This window comes from Vulpes vulpes, chromosome 7 (genome assembly GCF_048418805.1).
Source record: "Vulpes vulpes isolate BD-2025 chromosome 7, VulVul3, whole genome shotgun sequence".
NCBI classification, from domain to species: domain Eukaryota; kingdom Metazoa; phylum Chordata; class Mammalia; order Carnivora; family Canidae; genus Vulpes; species Vulpes vulpes.
The window spans coordinates 22,446,971-22,469,407 of record NC_132786.1 but is presented as its reverse complement, the minus strand read 5'-3'; the positions used below and the strand labels follow the sequence as shown (position 1 = coordinate 22,469,407).

General features: G+C 48.8%; 1 protein-coding gene across 4 annotated transcripts in view; it reads right to left on the bottom strand.

Annotated features, from left to right (window-relative positions):
- Positions 1–22,437, bottom strand: part of DPP6 (dipeptidyl peptidase like 6) — a 908,079-nt gene that overhangs the window by 76,019 nt on the left and 809,623 nt on the right. For all 4 annotated transcript variants that reach the window (XM_072763227.1, XM_072763225.1, XM_072763226.1 and 1 more), the window contains exons 9-12: positions 18,815–18,969; positions 16,242–16,339; positions 2,114–2,237; positions 515–553 (exon numbers count right to left, since the gene is read on the bottom strand). In XM_072763227.1, the coding sequence (XP_072619328.1) occupies positions 515–553; positions 2,114–2,237; positions 16,242–16,339; positions 18,815–18,969 (416 nt within the window). The remainder of the gene's footprint in view (positions 1–514; positions 554–2,113; positions 2,238–16,241; positions 16,340–18,814; positions 18,970–22,437) is intronic.

Here is a 22,437-nt window from a genome sequence, read left to right as displayed (position 1 = left end):
TTTCCTGTTATGACCACTTTTCCCTCCACAGCCTCCACACTGGTTAGGGAAGACTCCATTTTTGTTCCATTTGTTGGAAACATTCATTTGTCCTATGTGTTTTTCTAGGTTTTATGGTGTTCTTTTGCACAGTGTTCATATAGACCAAATATTAAAGTCTTTCTTTTACTTTCCTAATTTGTGATATGAGGCATGTCGTAGAAAGGAGGAAATAAGGAGGCGACTTTCATGGACTTGTCCTAGTTTCCCAAGAGGCTGTCACTTTGAGAACTGAGATCTCGCCAAGAGAGCTCAAGGCCATTGCCCGTGGCTCTGTGGTTCCATCGTGGGAAGTGGGGGCAAGATGGGCCAAGCGGCCCCCGCCACACCCCAGAGCCAGGAAGCTCGGCAGCTCCACCTGGGGATCTACCATGAGAAGCCACCCAGCCATGAGAACTCAGAAAGCCACCCTGTGGTGGCGGACCTGGTGGCTGGTGTAAACGGAGAACGTGACGAGTCAGACATGAAGAGTTACCTGTCTGTGAAGCCAGGCTTCGCTCTCATCCTCGTGTTTCTGAAATGAAATAAGAGCATTAGGGAAAGGATTTTTTGCCTGTTTTGTGTCTGCAACCAGCAGTGCAGAAACAATTTGATTCCCCTACACAGCAGCTGCACACACACACACACACACACACACACGCAGAGCCTGCCTGGGGAGGAGGCACCCCACTCTCCGCCAGGTCTCGGTTATGGCTCCCAGCCCAACACAAGTGTCCCCGAACGAGAAAACGCAACTTTCCCCAGCAATGAGAACATATCCATGGGTTAGGAATCCTTAGGACAATGTCCACACAGGAGCCCATTTTGGGGCAAGTCTCTAGGCTACGGTGCTGCAGGGACTTATATGTGCTCCTGTGGGTGTGTGTGGATACTTCTCTGATTTCCAGTTCACAGCTCTGGGTGACGATCCTGGTAGCCCAAAACACCAAAGGGGCTGAAAGTGTACGTGAAGAGTCGGTCTCCCAGAGCTGCATGGAAGGATGCCTAATGGAGGACAAAAAAATACCCAAAGCACCTGTTTTACAGCTCTGCAGTGGGGGGCCTGCTCCGGGCACTGGTTTGGCCTCCAGAAAGGGCTTCCCTTGTCCACAGATTCACGGCAGGAAGGGGTCCCCATGCTGACACACAGGTTGGGTGTAGACGAGACAAGGTATACATCCTGGCTCCCTGGCTGTGTGTCTGCTCGCTCCCTCCCTCCCTCCTTCCCAATCTGCTCTCAATCATATGGAACAAGAGGTGCATCACTGGACCACCTGAGGCCATTGGGTCACTCAGCTCCCCTCAACCCCGTGCTTGGTGCAATGAGAGCTGCTGCTTTCGGGCCTCCCCAGCCACAGCAAAGGCGCCCTGCCTGCCTTTCCCCTCCCTCTCTGGGAAAGAGGAACTTATTGTTCTAGGAGGAGTTTCTGAAACTCCTGAATGTATCTGAAGCCAGCCTGGATGTATTCATGGGGTTTAATTGATTATTTCTTCTTCTTCTTCTTCTTCCTCTTCCTCTTCCTCTTCTTCTTCTTTTTTTTTTTTAACCTAGCACTAGGAGATCTACCTCTTAGGGCTAGACATGCAAGTGTGGAGCAACCCCCTCCCCAGGAACCTTTTTGGCCTCAGTGATGACCTTCAGAGATAGAAGCCAGCCCACCCAGGGGCCAACCCATCCCAGGTTCCCCCAACTCTGGCTCAGTCAGATGGAAGACAGAGCTCACAAAAAAGAGAAGCAGGCTTGCAGGGCTGGGGCCTCAGGGACCCCTTCTGCTCTCTGATGTCAACTGGAGAACAAGGGGAATGCTCAACACAGGATAGAGTGGGCCCAGATAAAAGGGAAGAACATCTGCGGACCAGGTCCCAACCTGGGGCCCCTTGGGTCACTGATTGCATTAGCCACGAGTGTTGCAGCAGGGTATGATTCACCACCAGGTGGCACCAACACCAAGGCCGGCGCAGCTTCCCAAGGACCTGCATTCTGGGAGTCCAAGCACAGGGACCCAGCCAGCCCCCAGGCTCCAACGCCCCAAAGACACCAGGGACACTGCTTCCCCTACCTTTGTGCAGACCCCAGGGATGCCGCCTCCCGTACCTTTGTGCAGACCCCAGTGGTGGCGTCGCAGAGGGTGAGGATGGACACGTTCTGCGCCCGGCTCAGCCAGTTCACTGCCACCTTCGTGCTGGTGGCCCATTTCACCATGGTGATGTAGTACTCCCTGAAAACACGCAAACAGAGTGCATCAGCAGACCGCACGGGAACCAGGAGACCCGCACATCCCAGCCCCGGGCGCTGGGCCAACAACGGGGGATGGACACGTCACTTGAGGCTCTGAGACGGGGCTTCTCAAGAACGCGACTCTGATGGGAAGCCGGCTCACTGAGGCAGTGAAGTGAGCCACACAGAAGCCCCTGGAACCCTTGAGGGCTGCGTGTAAAGTGCACACTTGTCAAGAGCAGCTGTCCCATCAGCCCACAGGCTGATGGCATCTGGGTCCTGCTCTGTGGGTTTTAGAAGTCATGTTGCAGCTAACGCTGACCCACTGCCTTGATTTTTATGCCATGGCCCCAGCAAACACACAAGTCCGGGTCGCTGGAGGCAGCAAGGGGGTCGCATGAGGAGCTGACAGAGCCAGAGCCAGGAAGGAGGGGCTTGGAGAGAGAGAGAGAGAGGCACTCACAGAGTATGAGCTGCTGGAAAAACACCTGGGGCACGCAGAGGAAGGCTCGGGGCTCCCTCTCCTGTAAAGATGAAACACCCAGGGACGTTCGCCAGCTAATTAGGGAAATTGGTTCATGGCTCTGGGCATTGGGCAGATTTGGTTGGATATCCCAGATATCACATGCCTGCTTTTATCCAAACCTGAAAATACCATGGTGTTCTAGGCTACCCTGTACTTAGCACGAGGGGTGCTGGGGTTGCTGACAATGAATTCAACCACCCAGAGCCCTTCAAAATCGGGCTTTTAGGGAAAAAAATATGTTAAAGAGGAACAAGAAAAGACAAGCGCACGAAAGATTATCCCTAGGTGAATTCTGAGAATGTTCTAGAGGCCAGCTAACCCTGTTCCATCACCTACCCCATCCATATCTATAATGAGATCTATTGTTCAGAATGATTACTTTGTGGTCTTACAAGATCCTTTATCACCGAAGACGGCAGCACATTCACTAGACAATGCCTCACTGGCTGGAGAGGACCATGCGTATACCCAATGATTATTTTCAACAGAAAGGCCTAAATCACCAGGTGCTTTCAACAAAGCTTTGGTTAACGAGGGGAGGAGATTAAATTGCTGTGTTCCCTATTTCTCGAATCCACCTGTTAATCAAATCTTCAAATATGTTAACCTAAGTCAGGAGCTGACTCAGGCTGCCACTCCCGCGTGAGGAGTAGGGGAGGCCCTGGCGCTGCCCAGCGAAGGCCTGGCCAACCCACCAGGGATGTGGCTGGTGAGGATGTCATTCAGGCATAATCCAGCTTTTGTGGTTTTCAACCTTCTCAATTGCTGTGAGTTTTGAGATAGGGCTGTGTCTGTTCACACCATCTGCTAGCAGGCCCACAGGCCTCAGGGACCTAGGCCTGTGTGTTTACAGGATCTGCTCTCTCACACAACGCTGTCAGGTTCCTGCTTGGAGAAGGAGTGTGGCCTTTCAGCAGCTCCTCTGTGGATGCTGTCCTGTGTTTGCTTCACTGCCTGAGGGCTTGGAGCCCGTTTGTAATGTCAGGTCTGATCAACTCCTTGAATATTTGTAGGCATGAAAACATTTATTTAGCTTGGCTCTTAAAAATGACTCAGAATCTATGCCTAGCTCTTGCTTCACATATAATATTTCTTATTTTTAAATAACAACATAGATGATCCTTGGGTCCCTGTTCGATAGATGCTGGAGACAGCTAGCAGGAGGGGCCGTGGGGATGGACACAGAGTCCTGTATTCCTGGACCGTGGGGCCTGCTGGACGCAGATGCTCATACTGAGGGTAGTGTGGGAAGGTACAGTGACCAGCAAACGGATGTCATCTGGATGAAATCAAGGAGGAAAAAGCCAGATTTCCTGTTATGACCACTTTTCCCTCCACAGCCTCCACACTGGTTAGGGAAGACTCCATTTTTGTTCCATTTGTTGGAAACATTCGTTTGTCCTATGTGTTTTTCTAGGTTTTATGGTGTTCTTTTGCACAGTGTTCATATAGACCAAATATTAAAGTCTTTCTTTTACTTTCCTAATTTGTGATATGAGGCATGTCGTAGAAAGGAGGAAATAATCACACCACAAATCAGGACAGTGAAACCTGGACTCACTTTGCCAAGTGGACATTGGCAGTAGCCCTGACAAAGGGCAGGTGCAGTGTCACGGGGTTGGGGGCGGTCTGTGGGCTTTGCATCCACACCCCACTTTGCATGGAACTTGAATCCTCAGTTCCTCTTCCGTGTAATAGGAATTTCAAACAAGCTGATGGCACCTTAGAGATTTTATGGTGATGAAATATGATGACAATATTTTTTAGAACTCTTTAAACAATAAAAATTATTAAGGACTCCATAAAGATGACATAGATATCTCTATATAGGCAAGTGGTGCTGCTTCCCCATTAGGTGGTTACAGAAATTTTAGTCATGTTCCCACTTGTTAAAGCACTTGGGAGCCTTCAGTCTGAGTCCCCTTCAGGACTTCACACCCATCTCATTACTTGTACAGCAACATCTCTTCTCGAACCAACATTTCCTCATCCTGTGAATAGCATCAATGACAAGGCTTCATGCCAAATAGGTTCTGGTTATTTAAAAATATCAAGTCAAGTCATAAAGATAAAGCATTGCCAAGGGCGGGTGATTTAAAAGGACCGATGAGATACAGAACCTCACAAAGTAACACTCTGGAGAGAATAATATTCTATTACTACGTAAGGTCTGTTAGTCACACCATATGCTCATGGAAGGGAAAATACAAACTTTGCCCACTTCTGAAACTTTCTCTAAGGAGAAATCCAGAAGTAGGTAAGCAAAGTTCTCCTGGTTCCCTACACATTTTCCATTGTCTGTAATTTCAAAGTTGTTAGCCTAATGGTTACATGCAGGAAACAGTGCAGACTCTGACATCGAGGTTAGTGTCAAGGACCAAGGCCATGTCCATCAGGGTCCTGCTGATGACTTAGGGGGAGGGTCTGTTTGGTTGCCCCATTTTGGTGTGAAGATTTCTAGCACACAGTATCAACTGCTTAGCAAATCTGAGGTAGACTTTAACCAACTTTGTGTCAATGAGCCTATAAAGACACAAAGGAGGTGCAAAATCACAATACCATGAAATGTGAATGTTGAAAATTTCCAACAACCACACCACAGATGCAGGTACATGAAGCCAAACAATGGGATGCCCATCTGTGCTTCACACTTTGAGGCAAGCAGTAGCCGAGCAGGAGAGTGTGATTCTCCTTCCCCGGCTCTTAATTATCTTTCCTCAGGAACACCAACCTATACCAGCCAGAAATTGGGGAAGTCAAGCCTTTGCTACCTCAGTGTCACAGAAGATCATGATTTTTCATAGACACCTATTGACTAAGAATGTCACACACAAAAAAATCTAAAGAAGGTGGAAGGAAACTCTCAACTCAGCCCAGCAGAGTTACACCAGATGGATACAGGTTAGACTCTGTCTCCCAACTCCATCTGAGAAGGCTCAAGCAGCGCCTGAAAGTTCAGAGTCGAAAATAACCTTCGTATGGCATCTGTTGCCAGACGTCAGGGGTGGGGGGATGTCTCCTTCCTGAGGTGGAAGACAACAAAAGTCACCAAACGACACAGATGAAGGAAGGGGGGATTATACTGACAACATAAAAGCAGAACAGAACCCTAAGAATACAGGCTGAGATGGAAGAGGGGGGGATAAAAGACTAGAGGGCAACCACATCTGAAGGTGAGAGAAACTGGGCTCAGAGAAACTGAAGAAAATTGGGGAAGCTCTCTCAGAAGGCAGAAGAAGGTGCCACAGAGATGAAAGGAAGGAACGCAGACTGTCCTCCTGTCCAAGGATGTCAGAGCTTCTTGCGGAGAAACCAGAGTGATGGGAAGAGGACCATCTCCAAAACTTAGGGATGAGATGTCTACATGAGTAGATCAGGATCTAAATGCAGGTGAAAAGGATTTTCCATATTCTGGGGAAGTTAATAAAATGCCTAAATATGTTTTTAAAAAGATTTTATCTATTAGAGAGGGAGAGAGAGCATGAGAAAGAGAGAGAGCACAAGCAGGAGGGAGGGGTAGAGGGAGAAGCAGGCTCTCCGCTGACCAGAGAGCCTGATGCGGGGCTCAATCCCAGAACCCCGGGATCATGACCTGAGCTAAAAGCAGATGCTTCACCAACTGGGCCACCCAGGAGCTCCAAAATATGTTCTAATAGAATATTTGAGTTCTGAAGAAAAAGAAATCTCACCGTAACCTAGTAATAAGGAAATGTGTTTTGATAAATGATCAAAATTTAGGCTGATATCAAATTTCCCTACTGTTCTAGGTCTAAGGGGTATTTAACATTTCAGTGTTTTTAACAAGCAGTATCTCATATTTGAATATACCCTACACTGAAAACAATTCAAAATTTAAAGGCTCAAAATTAAAAGCTTAGCTTGTAAGAAGATAATCCCTAAAATCAATCATTCACAGTTAGTCCCAAACCAGTATCAATTTGATTACAAATTTGAAGTAAATATCAGAAGTAATTATTAAGTGACAAAAATATTATAAAATAAAAGAAATATTTGGTGACTGTTTCATAAAATCATAAATATTTACCAAATTTTCAAAGCGTATTACAAACAAATGGCAGCACATATCACCATGATGAAACAGGAAGAGACATGTAAGGGGAAGGAATACAAACATACCACATTCCCAGAATAGGAAACTAAAGATAAAATACTTTTTAAAATGACGAATCATTTGAGAAGGTCTGAATTGATTCTATTGAAGCTTCATGAGGGAGAGATCACATTGCCTTCCTCATTTCTGTACTTTCAGCACCTGCAAGATGCTACACATATGGTGAATACTGAATGCTTTGTAAAGGACCAAACTTCATTCTAACAGAAAGACCATTGGGTTTCTTTACTGAGAGGAGATCATCTAATAAAACAATTCTAAAGTTCACCTATAAGAAGAAATGGAAAAAATAGCCAAGATAACCAGTTTCAAAAAGGAAGACTTGCAAGAGGTATTTATACCAAGAATTGCTAATTAGAGACCAGGCTGTAGATTGTTTACTGATGGAATGGCCAGTGTATCTATAAGTGGATGCAGTCTTAAATCACAATGGTTTAAGCATTTTGTGATCACACAAGATCAGAATAGTTTATATCATAATTTAATATCTAATGAGAATGTCATCAGGACAGAAGGTGACATACGGTCCAGAAGACAGTGGCTTTAACCCGGGATAGTAGTGGGGGGTTCGGAAACAGCCTTGTTGCAAACATGGTAGAGAATAATTAGCCCATACTGGGGTATGCAGGAGAGAGTACTTGTGAAGATAGGTGTGAGGGAAAGGGCAATGCAACATAATATCTAAGAGAGTTTGAGGGAAAATAATGAGGGTAACATAAAGTGGAGTAAGTAGTTCAAGTGAAAAATAAAACAACTTATAACTCCAGGAAAAACAAAATACTGAACAAAATGAGATTCAGTCACAGCTTCAGTATGAAAGACTTGTTTATGATAAAGTCAATGCTATTTATTGATTTTAACTTCTTAGAAGCACCCACCAGCTCCAAGGGTCATCTCGTGACGGATCTCCATGTCCATCTCTGCCCTTACTAACTGTTCTCTGAAGGAATAAACATATGGGCAGGCCATAAGGTGCTCTGGAATAAGAAGTTGGCTGCAGTAAAAGGAGGGGAGAAAACAGGATTTAAAGCAGAATGATGATTGAAGAAGGTGAAATGGAGCAGGGCTTTGAAAGACACAAGGATTGATCCAATATTGAGATGAAGGGAGATGCTGAAATATTCAGATCATCACAGAAAATAAATGACCATATTTTGAGGATCTTAGAAGTTTCATTTTAAAAAGAACATGTTGGCAAATTGAACTCCAATTAGAAAAAATAAAAAAAATAAAATAAAAAGAACATGATATGAAAATATTAATAGGAAGCAAAGATTTCTGGAAGAAATGCTACTCATTTTCTCTGTATTCTAAAGCATTTTATCCACCAGTGAATAACATGTGTTCATTCCAAGAGCACTGAGGTAGGGTTTAGTGTGGTGTGCACAGAGTTCCAGGTGCTGGCAACACAGACAGCCAGCCCCTTGCTGTAAGGGAGCTCACAGTCTGTGGGGAGACAAATCCCTAATTTCAGGGCAGCGTAAGGATTGCCCTACTCTGAGAAGGATGAGGGTAGAGGGTGTGTTGAAAAGCACAACTTGGCTGAGAAAACATGACAAGATTCCCACAAATCTCCAGCCAAAGGTGCCTTCAAATCAAAATATGCTGACTCTTCCTGGTAACCAGTATATGAATTTTTTATTAGTCCATTTGTTTGCCATAAAATATTAATATGGCATTGTCTCTCTCACAGGGATTAGTGTGCCGTGTCAGTTCTTGGTATTCCAAATTCTGTCAAAGATTCCAACAGTTGTGTGGCCATTAAGGGCAAGGGAACAAAAGGTCTGTTTATCTAGTGAAATAAAGAGCCTGCAATTAGCTCTGGCATTTTCTCAGCAATGTTCATTCCATGAATAAATCCAGAGCAAAAACATACTTTGAGAATTTAGAAAAAAAAATTGTGTTCTTTAATAGGCAGTGTTGAGCCCACTGAAACACCACCAAATACCAAATGCTGCCCAGGATAAAACGCACAGCTCCATATCTGAGCATGTCCTCAGAGCCATCACATAATTGTATAAAAATATCTGCAGGCAGGTTGCATTTTGCAGAATATAAAAATGTGGTGACCATAAGACAAATTACTATTTGATGTATATTTCCGTAATTTTACTTTCAATGGAGTAGTAGATCATGTTATCTTTCTCTTCCATCTTAGAGACTGGCTATAATGCAGGGCCAATTGTCAGGATGAGGGAGAAGGAAGTAAGGGAAGAGCTACCTTAGGGACTGTGGAGTCCTCATTCAACAGTTTATATACTTTGAATATGAAGGGATTCATTGACTAGGAGATGTGGAGGCAAGTGATGGAGGTGATGAAGGTTATAGTGATGGTGGTAGTGGTGGTGATGGTAGTGATGGGGCTGGTGATTGGCAGTGGTGGTGGTGGTGGTGATGCTGCTGATGCTGGTGGTGGTGATGGTAGTGATGGTCAGGTTGGTGATGGGGGTGGCAGTGGTGATGGTGGTGGTGGTGATGATAGTGATTGGTAGTGGTGATGGCAGTGATGGTGGTGGTGATGGTGGTGATGATGGTGATGGTGGTAGTTGGTGATGGAGGTGTTGGTGGTGTTGGTGTTGGTAGAGGTAATGGTGGTTGAGACAAGGTGGTGGCAGTATAGTTATTAGTAACAAGGGACTGAGGCTGAGGTCATGAGCAACAATGATCCTGTTTTTGTGTGATGTTTCCATTGCTCTGGTGACCTCTGTCCTCCCTCTATTTCTTAGTAAAGACCTGTATTAGATTCATGGTACAGATCTCCCAGCAAGTCCCTATTTTGTACAGATTGAGAAGGAAGAAGGCTGCATTTCCTTATCATGAGTGGTGGATATGGAAGAGGCACCTGGTGGCAGAGGAGGCCATGAGGATGTAAGCTAGGAATTGCAGAAATCTAGACCATGTGCACAGTTAAAGCAGAGAGCTGCATGTACACACAGGAATATGCTAGGTCTTCACATACTGCTGAGTAAAAAAGACCAGAAACAGGTCTACACACACACACACACACACACACACACACACACACAAACATATATATCTGTATCCATGTACATCACAATGCCACATATGTAAAATGAGCATGCACACATACAAGCAGCAATGCAGCCTCTACTAACATTAATGGGAGAGGGACTCAAATAGATTTAAGTAGGTGCCTATGTAGTAACTTCACTGACATCAGCCGTAGCAACATCTTTCAAGATAATGTTTCCTGAGGCAAGGGATGTGGGAACAGGTGAAGGGGATTAGGAGCACACTTGTCCCAATAAGTATTGAGTATGGCACAGAAGTGCTGAGTCACTACACTGTGCACCTGAACAAGCACTGTATGTTAACTACGCTGGAATTAAATTAAAAACAATAAGGAAGAGACACAATTTAAAGAAAAAAATGCATTTGAACAAAGTAGTTGATATCAGTAAATAAAAAAAATCAAAGACTCATGAAAAAATAATAATGGTGTCTATGTGGCAGGGAGCATGGGAATAGGGACTGTGGTAGAAACGAACACGTCGATGAACTGAGCCAGGCCTGGCACTGCCCAGCAGCGGCCATCCATGAGGTAAGCAGATCGGAATCCTCGCGACTGGAGGCTCAAATGAACAAGCTGGAGTGGAGGAAAATACACTGAAAGCCTTCTGCAGGCCAGGGAAGGGGCAGCAGGAGGGCAAGCAGCACCCCGGCCGCACCCCAGCCCAGTGCACCGGGGATCCTGGAACCGGGCCCCTCCCCGGGCAGTCGGGATTTGGAGAATAAAAACCTGTGGGTGCAGTGCGACATGTCTCTAGACTGATCCTGCGGGTTTCTGCTGCTCCCCGCTCACGGCTCTAGAGAGGCGCTAGGAAACCCACAAAACACAACAGCCAGCGTTTTATCCGTGCAGCGGGTTTCTGCAGGAAATTGTGCAAACTGTAGGACCCACCGCGCAAATGATTCCGCTGAGGTTCCCCACCCACGGGCACGCTTGGGATCCCCCGCTCAGCTCCCCAAGGCGTCGCCGCCCTGCCCCCACCCCTTTCTCCGCCAGTCGCTGTTCCCCGTTACCTTTCCTGTTTCCCAAGACGGCCTCAAACGTGGCTCAGGAAACCCTGCACCCAACCACTTGGCGAGGCTGTCGCCCCGGCACCTGTCACTGTGGCTCCCTCCACGCTTCACCTCGGCCACGGACCACCAGCTGTCTGGCTTTCTGGACCATGGGCCACCAGATGGGAGAGGCCACCCAGGGTATAACGCAGTGTGTGGCACAAAGCCACGGCCAGTGAGTGCTTGTAGAAAGATCTGGAAGCTCGGATTCAATCTTCCCTGTATGTGAGAACCCTCGGTGGGGAGGTCAGGCTGCTGAGCGAGCCGACAACACATTAGACAGCTGACAGATGAGGGGCTTTATGTCTTCCCCCTGACGGCTCCTGACCGGCCTGCTGACAGTGACCAGAATTCTCCGCAGCTCTCTGGAGCCTGTCCAGCCGCCTGGCGCAGGGCCCAGTGCCTGCTTTCACACTCTGTGTGGATCCAGACACCTTCCTTAACCTCTGCGTTCCTCAGTGTCTCCATCTGGGGGGTGGGGGCAGCCGGAGCCATGTGAAAGCCCATGGGGACTGATCTTGTGCCCTGGGGAGTCACCAAGACCAGCCAGCAAATCTAGAAGCAAATCTAGAAGCCCAGTTGGGAGGGAAGGAAAGGTAGACATGGTCCCGGGGTCACAATTTTACCACTGAGTCCACAACACAGAACTGCTAGACCCCCTGCCCGAACCCTGGCCCCGTGCTCCCCGCTCCTCTGGAAGCCTGGATCCTGGAATTCCCCAGATCCTGGCTGTGCCTCTAAACCCTCCCCTGCCGGCCCTCTGCCCTCAAAGGGATTCCCCTATCCTCCTGCAAAACTCGTAAAAGAATCAATATCTATTTTGTGGCACTGAATTTTTTTAAACACGATGTATTTCTGTGTCGTCTCTCTCTGCCTAGGTCGCTGGGGGCACGGCGTCGGTCCCCTTCCCCTCTACACTCCTCTGCATGGTACGTGTGTCTCATTTTTACCTTTCCTGGATTAGTTAAAAGAAGCCAGAATATGTTGCCCCAAGATACGCCTTTTTGACATAAAAATTATTCCGAGCCGAAGGCAATTAAGAAGGAGCAACCCCCCCCCCCCAAAAAAAGCTCCTCCCTTTTCTGTTTAAAGGCAGGAAACAAATTCCCCTTTTATTGGCGACGATGGACTCTTGGCCCAGAGATGCACCAGGGGATCTGCAAACACGCCTTCCTCTGTGGGTTCCCTCCCATGGTCTGCTGTCCTTGGAAACCTGAAGCTGCTCTCCTGTATCCTGTTAATTCTCCACATGTTTATTGTTCCTGCCTGAAGGTGGTACGTAAGAGGCAGATCCGAACTGCTGCTTTGTTACTTTTCAGATTTTTGCCATCTGATATGCTGCACGCACATGAATCAACTATTTGATTTTTTTTTTTTTTTTGTTCATCTACCTTTTAGTCAAGGAGTCCCACCTGAAAACCCAAGATGGACAGAGGTGAAGTGTTGTCCCCTCCCACCCCACAGTATCCTATATCCCAGATGGCAGGATGCCATCAATGGCCAAACGTTTCCAAAGGGCTGGTTCTTAGAAAGGTACCAACCAACCAAAGAAATCTCAACCTTTCAGAATCCAATCGAAGTCAGATTTTACCGGCTACATATTCTGTTCACGGGTCTATTTGACAGGTTTCCTGAGCTCTTCCTGTGTTCTAGGTACCACCCCAGACTGGAGGGCAAGTGTGGCACCCACCAGGCCCAAGTCCCTGCTCCTGGACCTTCCTTCTGGCTGGCGGCCAGGGCAAGGATGCAGCAAACAAAGTATACAGAGTATCCTGCTGGGGCAGGGAGAGGGGAGAGCCAGGTGGGGACCTGAGCGAGGTCATCAGGGGAGGAATCAAGAAGCACCCTGGGTGCTCAGGACCTGACAGGGCCTCTCAGCTGTGTGGGAGGGGTTTCCAGGCAGATGGCGTGCAGGTGCAAGTCCCCTGAGAACAAGCCCAGTGTACCTGGGGAGGGGGTACCGAGAGGTGGGATTAAGGTACACCATGGTTCTCGTGTAGCCAGATAGGGTTGGGAATCCCCGGAAAAAGAAAGAAAGGTGAGACATGGCTTTCCTGACAGGAGAGGAGATGTTTTGGGCTGTCAGCCTGCCCTGTGCTCTTCACCCAGAACACATTTCAAGCAGAACCACCTGGGATACATTAAAATCCCAGAAAAACAGACCTCAGCAGTGAATGATTTGAAGGGAACAAGAGAATGTAGACTGGATGGCCACCAGCAGGCCAGGGGAGGGGACATGTGATCTGATGTAGTTCACAGCTCTTGGGGGTGGCAGGAGGGGGCGGGGAGGGCCCCAGAAGCCAGCGGCCCAGGAGAGCCCAGGCAGGGGTCACTGGCAGATGGGAGGGAGAAGGCAGGATCAGGTGCCGGGTTCTGTGGGTGAGGATCCTGCAGGGTGGAGGGGACAGGAAAGTCAGAGGTCTGAGCATGGCGGCCAGGCTACAGGCAGCAGGATTCTGGAAGGAGCTCGGGAAGTCTGTTTTGACCATGTCCGGTTTGCAAGGCCATTTAGAGATTCTCAAAAATCATCTGAGGCCTGTGAAGAGGCAACGAGATCCCTGAGTACTTGTCCAGTGCAAGCCTGGGTTTGGCTCTCGATTGACTGGAGACCCTGCCGACACCGAGGGGTCCCCTGGGTGTTTGCAGGTGGATCAGCTATCCCTGGAGGTCAAGCTGAGGGGCCTGCTAGGTCTATAACCTGGTAAACCTCCCCTGACACTTCTCTGTTTCACTGTTCACACACACCTAGCTTTGCAAGCACCTCTGCACTGGTTCTGACACCTCCCCGGTCTCCTAACTAGTTCAGGAGTTAAACAAAATCTTGGACCCATGCTCATTTACTTTGCCCAGAGCCTTGGCACCTGGGCATGGCTGGATATGTGAACCACAGTGAGGACGGGCTCAGATCTGAAGCTGAGGGGTGGCGTTGACAGCTACGAGACAGGGTGTCTGCCCGCACAATATCACCTGACATCTATCGCCACTTCTGTAGGTAAAGCATATCTCCATTCTACATGGGATGGGTGATGGAGTTCTGTCCCCAAGGTCCCAGGACTAGGATTTGAACATAGGTATTTGGCTCAAGAACCTTCACTCTGGAGAACCAGTTGTTCTCCATGTGGGGACATCTGGCCAAGACCGGGGACCATCGCAACTCAAGGTGGGCCCCCCACAGCAAAGACTCATCAGGCCTCACATGTCCTAGTGCCAAGGTTGAGAGAGGCGCTGTCACCCTGCAGACTAGCTGGGCCTCCACCTTCTGCATTGCATGCATCTTGGTGGCCCGACTCACACCCGCATGATCCAGCTGCTGGTAATGATCTGCTCCGTCTACACTGCTGTCCCTACATCACATGCTCCATGTTTTGTTCCCCGCTATGCTGGCAGTGTTCACACTGACAGCTGGCAAAGGAAATGTTCGATAAACATCAGCTCACATTTATTCTATGATTTCTGATGTACCTGGGCTCCCATTGGAAAAAAACCTCAAGCATGTGCGACAGAGGAGGAGGATGAGAAAGCGTGACTTTTCCATTTTACAGATTTATACCACACGGGAGGAGCATTATTGCATTTTGCCTATGAAATCAGAGCAGAGAACCCGAAACCAGCATCTGAACTTCAAGCCCTGATGGAGGCTAATTTTTCATTGTCCTTGAAGCTAATCAAGCCTGCGGAAACAGCATCACCAAATTGACTAAATGAGATTTTCAATTAACTCAAACAGATGGCTTAAATTTTCCAGGTGACTTTCCATATTAATTCAGAGAGTTTGCTGGACCAGGCCCCGGGAGGGCCTAGCAGGGATGGGGGCTGAGAGAAAAACAATCAAACACTGAATCTTCGGGAGAGAAGACAAAGCAACACCTCGAACTTTTCTTCAGCCCCAGCAAACGCATCATCAGCCAAATTGATTCAACTCCTCCCCTTCCCTCCTGGCCAGCACACACACAGGGAAGGCACTGGGAACCCCTGGGCCAGGCTCTCAGGGGCCAGCTCATAGCCTATGGGGACATTGTGACCCTGGAATGCAGAGGAGACCCATCCTGGGCAGGGAGACAGGTAGCGAGGAGCCATGTATGGAGCACAGGAGTCTGTGCTGCCCGAGGACCTCAGCATTTTACTTTCTAATGAGCAGGAAAAGTGAAAGAACCTCTGTGGAAATCTGCAGAGGCTCAAGCTTATGAGGTGTGAGCAGACGGGTCTCACTAAGGAGGTCACTGCAGGAGACCACCCCACTCACAGAAGACCAGCAGTACTAAGTACCCAAGCACCCAGCCCTGGGCAGAGCCTGTGGGGAGCCTCAGTGGCTGGGGCCACAGCACCTGCCCTTCCAGAAGCTGCTTGAACCTACTAATTATAGTAAAGGCCTGGGTTAGAGTTATGGCAAAATTTGGGGTGGGTTTCTATGGAGTCTCAGAACGAGTCATTCTTGGCTTGACCAGGCCCATTTCTAGACTTTGAAGGTCTATCAATGAGTGGGTCCTGGTGCCTGTACAATGGGCTCCTCTTTTTTCAGCCTCCCATCAATAGCTCACCATGGAAGGATGACGTAATAAGAGGCTCTGCAAGTATCCTCAGTCCCCAGGCTGAGTTTGAACTTTGGGATAGGATGAAACTGATATTCAGAGCACTTTGGCTAGAGAGATCCTACTCAGTTGTTTTGATTGATTAAAAAAAAAATCTACCTAAACCCGATGTTAATGATAACAGGACAGTTACCTTTGTCAATGTGTCTCAACATCTCCCAGGCTATCTCACCAACCAGGAGATGTGGCTTATTGGAATATAGGCTTTACCACGAGTCTCGGGAGCTGGCAAAGTAAAGCTTTGCAAAGTAAAGTAAAGTTCTGAAGTACTGCTCTTAAATGGGGCACCATTTACAGGACGACCCAATTACATGTATTTTCATGGGGGGGGGGGGATTGCATCCATTCACTCAGTGGGTGTTCTCTAGCACCTCCCTTGTGAGCTGATGTGCCCCGCTGGAGGCATGCGGCGGACCACACGTGCCCCTTCCCAAGGAGCCCAGCCTCCCCGGGAGGGTGCTCTGCTCCCGATTAACATAAGAAATAGCAGTACTGGTTTGAAGGAGGTTCCTTTGCAGAAAACCAAATCATGAAGCAGTAATGAAAGCTTTAGAAAACATTACCTTTTTCCTGGATGTTTAAATTAGCAGTAAAATGAATCTGGAGAGACCATGTAAATGAACGTTCATCTTATTATTGTTATTTTTTTAACATAATGGAGAAAAGGAAGCAGACCTCATCCGTGGATCATCCGGTGGCATCATCTCCAGATCGTGGGTGGGTCCATTTAAGCCGATGACGTGTAGGGAAATGCTGGGGTTTTCACAGCCAGCCTGTGAAGTAAAAGGGAGGAGGTGTGAGTGAGCCTTCCTGTGGGCTGGCGCCTTACTGCTGCAAAGCCCGCCCTCCCCAGGAGATGCCCAGGCAGGACTTGGGGGGCTTTGGGGTTAGTACTCCTGAGCACAACTGGCTGAGAGCAGGTCGCCCATGCACAGAACCTGACGGAGGGCAAGAGGTAACTGGGCCGGTGCCATTCCTTCCCCAGAAACCCTACTCCCTTCTCGTTCCTCCCAGAACCTCTGATTATTATCATGAGCTCTGGAAAAGGAACCCGACAAGGGGTAGGAGAGGAATTCCTGGAGGTGATGCCCAGAGGTGGCGAGGCAGGCCAGATGAACGTTGGCCGTGGCCCAACGTGGGGTAAAGGGAAGTCCCTGGAAAAGGGGCTGGGTGGGTTCTGCTCCACATCACTGTTCCCCGCACCGAGCTCCCTCCTCTAGGGGAACAGCACCACTTGGAAGGGGAAGATGTGTCAGTCCGCATCAGCGGGACTGCTGGGTCTGGCTGACACCCTCACTTCCTCTGTACCTTACATGCATACATGTCGGGTTCACCAGGATGGGGCAGGAGTCCGGCGGGTTCACCAACTCATGCTTCTGACATAGAAGAGGGTACGACAGACAAGGGGCACCTGAATTCTGGGCATTCTCTTGGCCAGCATACGTTGCCTTTCCATGAAAACACGAACCATCTGAGGTATCATAATTCCAATTTCACCTAGCCCAGGGTTCACTGGAAAACCAAGATGGCTTTTGGGTCATGACTCCTACATTGGGGAAACCCCTGTAAAAAGGTTTACCAGGGAAACCACTGCATCTCTGGGTGGTTTGATGAGTCAGGCGGCCACTGGCCACGCTGGGCACATGGAGTGGGGAGTAGAAGGGTCCAAATATTGGGCATTATTTAAAGGTTTCAGCATTATTTAAAGGTTTCTGAGTAAAATTCTGGACTCTTACACATGATGTAGAGTTAAATTCAATCCAGACCAGCTGAAAAAGGATTGAGAGAATTTTGTCCACAGACAAACCCATGCGGTGTGTTGACATGTAGACGCTCCCAGAAGGGGAGAACAGCAAAGACAAAGGCTGTGCCCTGAGAGCTGGGACCTCCTTGGATAGTGGCCACACCAATCAAAAAGCTACGGGAAAGGCTCAGGATCACCAGGTGCTGTGGACTGAACATCTGAGTCCCCCATTCCCCAATTCAAAATTCCTATGTCGAAGCCCCAACCTCCACAGTGATGGTATCTGGAACTGAGGCCTTGGGGAGGTGGTCATGGTTGGGGAGGTCATGAGGGTGGGGCCCCATGACGGGATTAGTGCCCTCATACAGAGAGAAAGAGACACCCAAGCTCACTCACTCTCGGCCACGTGAGGACACAGGGTCTGCAAGCCAGAAACTGGGTCCTCACCAGAACCCACCTTACTGGCTCCCTGACCTCAGACTCCGAGTCTCCAGGGCTCTGAGAAATAAATGTTTGTCCTATGGATCCTGAGGTGATTGTACACCAGGTGTTTCTTTTCTCTGGCCTGGGGCTCTGGGCACCTCATTGGCCTCACTTGTGCATCGCTGCCCCTCTTGCTGCCAACTGCAGGTTGGCACATCTTGTATTCCTGGTACACAAGGCCTGTGGCCTCAGCTCTCCAAGCCGTCTGGTGTTTGGGGAGCTGTGGCTCCATGCTCGCTGGCAGAGGCTTGAGGGGTCCTTCCAAGGCAGCCCCAGATGGGAAAGTGAGTGCTCTGTCACCAGGCAGGTGCAGGCAGGGAGCAGCTCACGTCTGCCTGGCCCACGGGCCTTGGCGGGGTCTAGTGAAGCTGGTGGGTAGCCGGGCGGCCGCAGCCATCCTGTCAGACAGCAGCGTCTCTCCAGTTGAGTGGGCTGCATAAAATTTGGTGTCAGGTCCTCCCTTCATGCCAGGATGCTGTAATTCGCTAACAGCAAGGGTTAGACATGTGGACCCCCTCCATACTCAACTGCACCCTTGCCGTTCTCTGTGCCAACAACTGGTCCAGGAAGCACTTAGAGCCTACAGGTCAGAATACGGCCAAGCACAAAACAGCCCAGCCCAGACCCAGGGGACCAGTGGCAGTCAGAGGTCCCTCTGACCGCCCAGAAGCCATGTTCTAACATGGGGATTTGAAGAGAGAGAGCCCCAGGAGCAGGCAGTGGGAGTTTTTGTTGCCATGGCATCACAGGTGGAGGTAACGTATTTATTTTGGTTCTAATGAAGCTTAGACAAATGATTAACAGTAGTTCAATTATTTAAAATAGAATAAACCTGCCAACAAATTCAACTCAGCAAAGATGGGAATTTAATGCAATGTAATAGGGAATAATTAATCTTGTCTCTGTTTACTGCATTGCTGGTAACACGTCTGATTATATAGCTCCACATCTGGAGTCGCCTGGGTTGGAGGATGCTGATGGAAAAGGCGGAGCATTTGTTGTACCGTTACCCCTCGCCTACCTTAGGGTAGTGGTAGGGCTTCACAGTGGGGTAGATGGAGCCGGTGTAGGTTGGGAGCTCCATGATAGGCACGCGGGAATCGTTGATGGTGGCGTAGGCGAGCCTCGTGCCATCCGGGGACCACCAGTGGGCGATGTGAGTCTTCAAAATCTCCTCTAGGGGAAAACAAAGAGGGGGAAATGTAGAGAGGCAACACATGGAGGGCGAAACAGTGCTGCGTGAGCATGTCTGCGAGCTGGTCAGCGAACCATGAATCCCCTTGGGGACATTCATCTTCTGCAACGTTTGAGTGGTCTTCCCCGTGTCCTGGGTATGCCTTCATTCCACGGGGGCTCGAGGAATGTCTGTGCTGACCACCAAACCCCAGCACGGTGAAGCTCAATAAATCATGGTCCAACTGAACAGAAGCTCCTTGTCTGGAAAACTCTATCTTTATTTTTTGCACACATTTGAACACTATCAGCCCAACATGTGCTTTTTGAATCTTATTATTATTGCACCACTGTGGGTTATGATTTTAAGATGCTTTAAAAAAGCAGAACCACAGGAAATCAATCCACAGGGAAGCAGGACACATCCAGGCAGAACCAAGGGAGAAAGTAAGCTATACAGGAGGCTGCATCCCAGGTCAGCTTGCAAAAGATGCCTGGGGGTTGGTGCCTGCACATGCACCCCCTCGTGAGCAGCTGTGCAAAAGGAGAATGTGCTCAAGCATCAGCACCCTCCTCAGCCTTAAAGGAATGATGAAATTCACCTGCTGTGGCACAGAAGCAACATGGCCCCATCTTCAACAGGGCTAGAATGGAAATGACAATTCTCATAGTTCCCCCCCGCCCATTATTGTGTCTTGGTTAATTGGAGTTAGCTATGGATGAGTTTTGTGGGGTCTGATATCTACTCCGGAAAGAACAATTAATTCTATTCTGCTCGAACACCTTCTAAGTTACCAAGTCAGGGTGCTGCGTGATGAAGTTCTGGAATATAGGTGAGGTCCAGAGCTGACAACCAAGAAAGAATTCTTGAGACATCTTTGGTGCAAAATGGTGGTTTTATTAAAGCCCAAGGCCAGGACCTGTGGGCAGGAAGAGCGGCTACCCTGGGCCTGTGAAGGGTGGCTCATTATATACCTGGGAGCTGGGAGGGATTTGGGGATTGCGTGCTCTCTAAGGAATTTTGGAAGCAGGGTTTCCAGGACCTTGACGGGGTAGCTATTGTTGGGGAAAGGTCACTGATTCCCACCTAATTAAACCTGAGTCATGAGACCCGTCAGATGTGTAGGGGTGGGCCATGTGCTTGGGGGGTGATCACCAATGCGTACCTTGGGGGTTTAGAGACAAAGGAAATTTCCAAAGGAGTTTTTATATGTTAAAGTAGACCTTCTTGCAAGATACATCTATGAAGGCAAGGGAAACAAAAGCAAAATAAATCATTGGGACTTCATCAAGATAAAAAGCTTCTGCACAGCAAAAGAAACAATCAACAAAACTAAAAGACAACCTACAGAATGGGAGAAGATATTTGCAAATGACATGTCTGATAAAGGGCTAGGATCCAAGATCTATAAAGAACTTATGAAACTCAACATCCAAGATACAAACAATCCAATCATGAAGTGGGCAAAAGACATGAAGAGAAATCTCACAGAGGAAGACATGGACATGGCCAACACGCACATGAGGAAATGCTCTGCATCACTGGCCATGAGGGAAATACACATCAAAACCACAATGAGATACCACCTCACACCAGTGAGAATGGGGAAAATTAACAAAACAGGGAACCACAAATGTTGGAGAGGATGTGGAGAAAGGAGAACTCTCTTGCGTTGTTGGTGGGAATGTGAACTGGTGCAGCCACTCTGGAAAACTGTGTGGAGGTTCCTCAGAGAGTTAAAAATAGACCTGCCCTACGACCCAGCAATTGCACTGTTGGGGATTTACCCCAAAGATACAGATGCAGTGAAACGCAGGGACACCTGCACCCCGATGTTTCTAGCAGCAATGTCCACCATAGCCAAACTGTGGAAGGAGCCTCGGTGTCCATCAAAAGATGAATGGATAAAGAAGATGTGGTTTATGTATACAATGGAATATTCCTCAGCCATTAGAAACGACAAATACCCACCATTTGCTTCAACGTGGCTGGAACTGGAGGGTATTATGCTGAGTGAAGTAAGTCAATCAGAGAAGGACAAACATTATATGTTCTCATTCATTTGGGGAATATAAAAAATAGTGAAAGGGAATAAAGGGGAAAGGAGAGAAAATGAGTGGGAAATATCAGACAGAGTGACAGCACAGGAGAGACTCCTAATTCTGGGAAACTAACAAGGGGTGGTGGAAAGGGAGGAGGGCAGGGGGTGGGGGTGACTGGGTAACGGGCACTGAGGGGGGCACTTGATGGGATGAGCACTGGGTGATATGCTATATGTTGGCAAATTGAGCTCCAATTAAAAAAAAAAAAGTAGACCTACAGGCTCCTGGGGGGTCGGGCTAAGATGGCCTTTCGCCCTCAGCACAGTATGAACATGGAGGCAGTTGAGTTCCTAGAGGACTGTCCCTCTGCCTGTCTCAAGGGCTTGTTAATGTGCTGCCCTGGGCTCATGCCTTGTCCTCAGCTAGCCCTGTGTTCCCCATCACTGGGGACCAGAGACCCCATCTCGGTGCTGAACTGCTCTTAGGTCAAGGGATTGCCTTGTACACCACCTATTTGTATTATAAATGAACTCCCCCTCAGATTTGTTGTACATTAATGGTCAATGTGATTATAGAATCACAGAATATAAGTCACACTGAACTGGTTGTTACTAGGTGTGTGCCATACACCGGCTCTGCGTGCCCGTGGTGACACAAAGGCCACTGAGGGCCCGGAAATCAGCTGAGAAAATGAAGTGAGCTAATATGACACAAGGGACAGCAATGTACATTGGAACGAAGGCAAGGGGACAGCAGAAGGAGGGGTCATGGCGGGGGGGATAGGACAAGGAGAAAAGGAGGGAGCTGGGCCAGGCTGTGTGGCAGGGGGCAGGGTTGGAGGGGAAGCACCACGGGCATCAGATGGCTGCAAGGTGGACACTGGGGCTCACGGCCACGTCCTGGGGACCCTGTGTACCGCAGCTGTGGAGGTGTTCACCATCGAGCCCAGGCCAGCAAGTAGGGTAGGCTGCAAACCCTTGATACTGGGTGTGGGGGCTGCCTGAAGGCGCAGCTGTCCCTCCACCCTGGGCTCACTGGCCTGGTGGAGGGAGCCCCAGTGTATGGGCACCTGCACAGTGAGTGTATTCTCATATCCCTGCCTTCCACATGTTTTCCTGCAGGCTGCCAGCCGCTGCCAGGACCCTCCACTCGAGGCAAAGTGGGTTTGCTACGTGGCTGGTCACCAGATGGCCAAGTGTCACCCAACACCCAGCATTCTTGTCCCCCTCATGTGCACCAGGTCCAAACCTGGGGCTTAGTGGACAATAGATGAAGGATGCAGAGTCCCTAGCCCCTGAACAAGGCCCCCCTGTCCAAGGAGGGCCTGGCAGCCACCCCTCACAGCCCCACCTCCAGAGTCCTGCCATCTCAGGGCATCCCAAGGAAGGGTACAGAAGCCCAAAGGTTTCCTGAGGTTAAAAAAAAAAA